This window comes from Antechinus flavipes, chromosome 4, assembly GCF_016432865.1.
Source record: "Antechinus flavipes isolate AdamAnt ecotype Samford, QLD, Australia chromosome 4, AdamAnt_v2, whole genome shotgun sequence".
Taxonomy (NCBI): Eukaryota; Metazoa; Chordata; class Mammalia; order Dasyuromorphia; family Dasyuridae; genus Antechinus; species Antechinus flavipes.
Genome location: NC_067401.1, coordinates 429,744,705 through 429,752,797, shown reverse-complemented (window position 1 = coordinate 429,752,797; position 8,093 = coordinate 429,744,705). Strand labels below are relative to the sequence as shown.

Sequence of the window (8,093 nt, the reverse complement as noted above, 5' to 3'; positions counted from 1 at the left end):
CAGTCAGTGAAACCCGTCCTATTAAGTCAGGAGCCTGTGTACTCAAAAAAAAAACATTTTCCCATATTAGTTATTGGAAAGTGTGGATGGTTATCATGTCTCTATAAATAAGGTTCCAGTCTTTCTTCCCCGGGTTATTTCATAAACCTGAGGTTTATCTTGTTATTAGAATGTCTTTTTTTCCCCCTTAAAGTCAAGATTGTTTCATTCTTTGTATTTTTATCCCTGGGGGTAACACAATGCCTGACCCATGCATAGTATGTGTTCAAAAAGGCTTGAGTTATCAGTTTATTATCTTTTTATTGTTTATATGTAGTTTACAGTCTTTTGAAACAGAGGTTTCCAGTTATAATAGTTTTCTTCCCCTTGCTCCTTAAATCTTTATAAGAATCATACATACCATCTGCTAATAAAAACAATATTTTTTTGGTCTCTGTAGCTAGTGCTATATTTCTCTGATTTGTGTGAAGCCTGACATAGGGCTCAGTTTAAAGAGATTATAGCCACTGTAGCTCCCAAATTTCATCTGTATCAGGGCCCAAGCAAGCTAGAATATAAAGCTGGGGTTGTCTAAGAATAGTAAAACTACAGAGAAGATGACAGAGAAATGGTACTTCATCTTTTTCATCTGAATAAAGATCAAAGGTCAACAATGAGAACGAGTCAGACTCTGATGAAGAAGAGTAGGCAAGCACCAGCATTATGATTTGATCTTGTTATTGAAGAAGTCCATCCATCTCTCAGGAATGGCAGAACTTGGAGGTGTTGTAAGCATCCTGCCCTATTCCACTGTGAGGGTCAGGGTGACATTGTAGTCCTTTGGGAAGCCAACCCTGCTAAGGGATACGGTCCAAATCTGAGTGAAATAAATCCTTACTTCTCCTATAATAAGTGGCGTGCAGGACATATTTTCCTACCTCTCCAAAATGGACCTGGTTATGTTTCAATGTCTGCAACACCCAATTTTAAGAAATGTTATTAAAATATGTTGGAGACCAATGGAACATTATCCTCAGTTTTGAGAACAATTATCTCAATTGGGGCAGGTAGCTCTGCAGAAGCCCAAATTGATTCTGAAGGGATCCAGCAGAATCAGGACCACAGCTACTGAGTTTGGAAATGAGATTCCTTCTGGGGGTTGGGAGGAGTAGGTAGGGATTTCAAGGTCAAGTAGGATTGCCCCTTCCAAGAGATTCCAACTTAAACATGGACCAATCTACCAATGTGGCAGGGTTGATGGGCTATCTGAACAATCATTCAAATACTTTTTCCAACTGAATGGCAGTTATACAATACCCAGAGTTAAAAAAAAAAAGGCATGGGATATATGATTATAGAAGTAGGCAACCAGATAAAAGATTCTCCTGTATGGAATAGGAAATTTTAGCTGCCTTCTCATGCCTCAACTGAGAATCTTTCTCAAAATTACATGGCTCAGGTTATATGGAGGCCAGTCCCTCATCCAGGAAGGATGGATGGTAGAACCTCAGACTCTTATGTTAGGATCAATTTCCATAGCGAGCAACTAATAGCTTTTATCACTGCCATACAAGTAGGTTCCTAGTCAGAGAAATAAGAAAGGAACCCTCACTGAGTTTTATATAGACTTAATCATTCAGAGATGGAAGGAAGAGATCCCCTCTTGCTAAGAAAGCAATATTTACCAAGTACCCATTAATCGCAGAGCATTAAATGGTTGCTTATTCAGATTATCAGATTGCTTACCCTGCAAAAATTATTCTTCACCATCCAATGCTGACTTAGAGTTAGCAGAAATGAGATGGTAAAAAGAATTCATGGTCAAGAAGGTATAAAAAACATCAATGATTCTGTTATTTTTGTGGGGAAATGGTAAACATGCTCAACTGCTACATATATATTTCCCCCAGTTTCTTTCTCATTCTCTTTTTTGCTTTGTCATCTCTTCCTCCTCCCCTTCCCTTTCTTCTCCTGTTTCATTTATGTATTTCAAAAAGTTATCTCAAGGTTCCCAAGGACACCAAAATCCTCTCACTGCTGGTAGTGTACTTCTCTTAGTTTATGCTACCCAGCTAAGGGAAGAGGGAGTGAAAGCCCTTTATTAGCTCAAGTCAGGGTGATTTGCATGTTCAAGTGAGCAGCATAAACCAAAAAACACAGTTTGTATTGTTAAATCACATCTTTGGGTCACATATGTCCCAAAGGGATAGATCCTGAACTTATTCTTTCACTGGTATGAAGGTGAAGAGACTCCTCCTACAAATGCAGGTCATTTTTTCTGTAATATATGGGCTCAGAGAGCTTACTGGAATGCTGAGAACTAAGAGACTTGCTCAGAGTTACAGAGTCAGTTGTGTAGGAGGCTTGAACCCCGATCTTCTCGGCTTTGGAAGCCAGCTCTTTGCCCTACATCTCAAAACTCATAAAGTTTTTCAGAAAGGAGTTACCCCCCCCCTTTTTTTTTGCTCCAGTTACTAAAGAATCATCACTTGGAACAGCAAACTGAAGTCTCATTGCCCAGCATGACATCATTACTAAGATTTTGAGCAAATTCATTAAGCAATCTCCAAAGGCCTTAAGATTTTGTCCTTACAGTAAATGAATAGTACAGAGATGGGGTACTTTTTTTTTTTGCTTTAGGGCCATGTTCAAATGCTAGCAGCAGACCTCCCCTTAAAATTAAGAATCACCTTTCTTGTTCTTGTCCAAATGAGTCAAAAGGGATTCTAAGGGGGGTGTCCAAGACGTGGAAAGTGTACCACAGACAGAGGCAATATCAGGTGATAAGAGGTCAAGAGCTAGCTTTCTTTCATACTAGAAAATAGCATTTTGGTTCTGGTTCCATGAAATAGAGCACAAATTTTGTGAAACACTTAAGGTCAAAAACATGGGAATAATCCCAATCTTTGCTGTTTTTCTGATCATTTCTTGAAGAGCTTATTCAATGGACATTATGATTTGGGATGAGTCTCCTCAAGACAAAGTTGGTAACTGTCACATCTTCCATCTCTGATGGCCTGCTGGCTCTTGGGTCAGATTCTTGTCCCTGTAGTCACTTCCTCGTTTTTAGTCATCCAAAGAGATGCCTTGAAAACAAGTATCAGACCACAAGAGACATCCTGGTTGGAAAGTCATTCTAGGGAGAAAAATTAAGAGAGGGAAAAGTTAGGCTACAGAGAGATTAAAAGTTAATGAATCTTTAAATAAAACTTACAAAACAGATTATTTGGGAAAAGACTGTTCCCCAAACAAGACACTCCATCTCTGTATTCTGCTTATTTTATCTGGCTGCCCCCATACTTGGAATGCTCTCTCTCCTCAACTCCATCTCCTGGCTTCTCTGGATTATATCAAGTCCCAGCTAAAATCTCACCTTCTATGAAATGCCTTTCCAATTCCTTTTAATTTTGATCGCTTCCTGCTGTTGATTATTTCTAGTTTATTCTGCATGCAGCTTGTCTGCAGATAGTTGCTTACATGTTGACACCCCAACTAGAGTGTGAGCATCTTGAGAATATAGTCTGTTTTTGACCTTAGTATTCCCAACTTTTAGCACATAGTAGATACATGGCACATAGTGGATGCTTAATAAATATTTAGGGCTGGTAGGTAGAGAAATGGATAGAGTGCTAGGCCTGAAGTCAGAAAAACTAATTTCCCATTATTCAAATCTGGCCTTAGACACTTACTACCTGTGTGACCCTGGGCAAGTCACATAACCCTGTTTCCTCATCTGTAAAATGAATTAGAGAAAAAAAAAGGCAAACCACTCCAATATCTTTCCAAAAAACCCAAAAGGTTCATGAAGATTTGGACATGACTGAAATGACTAACAACAACAAAATAAATGTTTACTGACTGACTGACAGAAGAACTAGATTTCTCCCTATATATTAAAAAGCATCTAGAACACAGCTAACAATGCAATTCTTCTTCATAACAAGATTGTTATCTTAGATCAGTTAGCTCAGTTGCTGGATCCAAAACTGTTCTTCTTAGAGAAACCCCTTAGCTTCCTCAAGAGAAAAGCTTTGTTCCTTAGCTACAGACTAGCCTATGTACTTCCTACTTCCATTATCTTATCATTGGTTATATGAAGTATCAGGTGAGAAACAGAGTATGGATGGCTCACTACAAACCAATTCCTACTTCTGAAAAACTAACCCAAAGCATCTACTGACAAATGAACTGGAACATATACAATAAAACAGTACTGATAACTGAACAGGAAATAATTCCTTTAGAACAGGAATTTTCTACTCTGAAGCCCATAAGCTTTAAAAAATATATATATATATGTAAAAATATATACATACACACATATATATATTAGAGTTAATGATATTTTAATATAATCAATTTCCTTTGTAATCTTGTGTATTTTATTTTTGTGCTTTGAAAGACCTTATTCTGAGAAGTCCTTAGCCTTTCATCAGACTCTCAAAAGGCTCTGTAATACAACATAGATTAAGAACCCTGCTCTAGATGAAATACAAAACCTAAAATATACCAACTACATATTTTTATTTTGTTGTTGTTAATGATAATGGTAGCAGCTTTTCCATTTATCTTTTTATTGCCTGCACTAATCTTGTGGGGAAGTTTGCAAAGAAGCAATGGTTCCTAAAATCCAAGAGTCATTTTTACTATAAAATTCTAGAATGCTGCATCTTGTGATATTTGTTAGCATTTTCCTAGGTGTTTATTCTTCCTAATCAACGATTTCAAAATTTCCTTCTTACCGCCCAGACTTGCTTCTCACCACTTTCTGCTTTTCTTTTTCTACCCATCACTAAGAACCCCAATTCATACTTGAATAGTGAGTGAGCCTTTAAAAAATAGGATCGTCGGGGCAGCTAGGTGCACAGTGAAGTCGGGAGGACCCGAGTTCAAATGTGAACTCAGACACTTAACATGTCCTAGCTGTGTGACCTTGGGCAAGTCACTTAGCCCCAATTGTCTCAGCAAAAAATAATAATAAATAAATAAATAAAATAGGACAGTCCCTTCCCCAGTTCCCCCAGACTTCGATGACTTGTACGCTTTAATCCCGGAACCCAACCCTTACAAAGCTCTTTCCATTCCACTACAGGCTTTGTGCCAGACTCTGCCCATGAGCCATAATGTTCCCTGCCTGACGGTCCCCTTCTCATCCCACTTGGATCAGGACCACCAGACACGGTCTCACAGTTTTCTTGGGGAGCTCCTTTTTCCTCTTCTTTTCCGAGTTGCTATGGTACAAGGAATCCCGGCCCCTGTAGGAAGGCCCTCGGGTCAGCTCCAGTTCACTGTAGGGCGGTAAGGTATCTTCCAAATCGTCCTCTTCGTCTGGCTGCGAGGGCGGCTGCTGTCCAGCCCCCGCTTTGTAGGTGGTCGGCGGCGACCAGGCGTAATAGCTCCCGCTCCGTTGCAGCGGCTGGGAGCTCAGCTTGGACGGGGTCTCGAGGCTCCCCCCGCCGCTGCTGCCCTCGCCCCGGGACTTCCTCTCTAGCACGCTGCTCAAATAGGTGTGGTCGTACTTCTGGCCAACTCCCGGGGTCCGGCTCACCAGGCGCGGGAGGTGTTTGTCTTCGTTCGCCCGTCTGCGTGGGGGACTGTAGGACCAGCCCCTGTCGGAGTCTGTCAGGGGCTCGCGGCTGCGGCTCCTTTTGCTGTAATACTCCTCTAAGGAGCCGTCGTGATAGAGGCCGCCGTGGGCCCGGGATTCGGATCTCTCAAAGCGGCTCCCGCCACGAGGCTCTTGGCTGTTGCCCTCGCCTCGGTGGGACCGCTGGCCATAGGAGTCCGCAAAGGCGGCCAGCTCGTCCATGGACACGGCTGGCATCCCCATGGCAAAATTCTTCCGCGACAACATCTCCGACTTCGACCGCTGCTGGCTGCAAACCAAGAAGCCATCGGTCAACCTTAGCCAACCAACAAACGTCCGCTGAGCACCAACTATATGCGAGATATTACAGCTGGCCAAGAATAGGAGAAAGTCCTGAGACCTGCCAATGTTTCCCCCTAATCTTGGGACCTATCCTCGTGGCCGGGATGTATATTAAGGAGCAACATCTCACATCCATAGTGATAACAGCGATAATAATACTAGATTAGATTCTTATAGGGTTTCGAGATTCTCTTGTAATCACATACCTAGTTACTTCTCTAGCAGCCTCTGGGCAATATTTTTTCCTTTCTCCCCCAAGGTATAGAGAAAAGAGGGCTTTGGAAAAAGTGAATTGAACAGAGTTCCTTTGCAAAATTTCAATTAGCCAAGGATGGAAATATATACCGCTCTTCTCGTACAGTAAGAAAGCAAGAGCAGAAAAGGTGTTACTATGCAGTATAATGTGCTTTTAGAGGCTATGTGGCAAAATAAATGAGATGGATGAGAAAACATATGCATGAGAGTTCATAAGGATTAAGGCATAAGCTCCACTGGTCTTGTGATGAAGAAAGCCATCTGTGCCCAGAGAGAGGATGGTAGAACTGAATGTGGGCCACAACATAGTATTTTCACTCTTTTTGGTGTTTGATTGAATTTTGTTTTCTTTCTGGTTTTTTTTTCCCTTTTTGATCTGATTCTTCTTGTACAGCTTATTTGGGAAAATATGTATAGGAGGGGCAGCTAGGTGGTGCAGTGGATAGAGCACCAGTCCTGAAATCAGGAGGATCCTGAATTCAAATCTGTTCTCACACACTTAACACTCCTGGCTGTGTGACTCTGGGCAAGTCACTTAACCCCAATTGCCTCAGCAAAAAAAATTAAGAAAATATATATAGAAGAATTGTATATGTTTAACATATATTGGATCACTTTGCCATCTAGGGGAAGAAATGAGGGGAAAAATTAGAAAAAAATTACTAAGTTTTGTAAGGGTTAATGTTGAAAATTATCCATGTATATATTTTGAAAATGAAAAAAAAATTAATTTTAATTATTTAAAAAAGGATGTATGACATAGTTCAAAGAAAAAAATGGAAAGTGATTAATGTTTTGACTCTAGTCTAACAAAGTAATTCTTGCAAACAGCATTTTAAAATGTTTCCTTGTTTAAACTTATCTATGGAATGGAGAAACCCAAGAACTACTTGTTATATTCATCAAAGAATTATAGAATGCCAAGAATCCAATTAAGACTGCACACATGGCACTGAGCTAAGTGCTGAGGCTAAAAGGATGAAAATAAAACAATATACTTGTCCTCAAGGAGATTACAATTGAGTGGGGGATGAGGATTTTGCACATAAACAACTATACTAAAAGAAAATAATATGAGACATTGGGAAAACCAGAGTAATTAGAGATATTTAAGGATGGAAGAATCATTTTTCTATATGATCTTGAAATATCATAGATTTTAAGGTGGAAATCTGCTCATGTTTATAGATAGTATGTGGGAAACTTGAGACTTGAACTCTGTTCTCATGACTTTCCATTATGTCATTGGAAATCCAATGGTTTACCAAAAGAAATTGATGCAAAAAGATCTCAGGAGGGAAAATAAAGCTCAACCAAACTAACATAGAATGGGAAAGCCATGAGTGGCAATCAGCAAATCCAGCTTTCCTTAGGCTTTGCACCACGTCTATTTATCACCCTCCCTCTCTCCTTCTCCCCGCCCCCCCGCTTTGCCTAAATTTCATTTTCCTTTTAAACAAAATTTCTATACCTGTGCCTGAAGCTGTCTCGATCCTCTTTGTTATAATTGGAAGATGAGGGCCCATGTCCTGACCCACCACTGTTTCCCATTACACCTGTCCAATAGTCTGCATCACTCTCCATGTTCCCCAAAGAAGGGAGAGGCTTCCTCCGCATCTGGCGATAAGATTGACAGAAATTTCCATTCTCTTCGTGCAGGGAGCTGAGTTCAGAAATGGTGTTATTATCTGCAAGGGGGGAAAAACACATCCCCAACATAACATTATTCTGTGATCCCTCAAAGCCAAAGGCATTGAGAACAATTCTCGGAGGACCCTCTTCATTCTCTAATTCAGGGTGGGTTACTGACCAAAGCTCCTTCGGGTTATGCTGAAATAGCAGGAATTGCTTGCAATTTAAGTCATGTCTGCTCAGAAAAATGATGTTTCCTCTCTGTGCCTTGCTCTTCGGTAGGAGAATACATGGTATT

General features: G+C 40.5%; 1 protein-coding gene across 4 annotated transcripts in view; it reads right to left on the bottom strand.

The window, feature by feature from the left end:
• Nucleotides 1–280: 280 nt before the first annotated feature.
• The window catches only part of ILDR2 (immunoglobulin like domain containing receptor 2), an 86,178-nt gene continuing 78,365 nt past the window's right edge, over nucleotides 281–8,093 (bottom strand). For 2 of the 4 annotated variants that reach the window (XM_051999035.1, XM_051999037.1), the window contains 3 exons: nucleotides 7,635–7,851; nucleotides 5,168–5,855; nucleotides 281–3,115 (listed from right to left, as the gene is read on the bottom strand). In XM_051999035.1, the coding sequence (XP_051854995.1) occupies nucleotides 3,080–3,115; nucleotides 5,168–5,855; nucleotides 7,635–7,851 (941 nt within the window). In that variant the 3' untranslated portion in view covers nucleotides 281–3,079. Of the gene's footprint in view, nucleotides 5,856–7,634; nucleotides 7,852–8,093 lie in introns of all 4 variants that reach the window. The other 2 variants (XM_051999034.1, XM_051999036.1) reach the window with 1 other exon arrangement.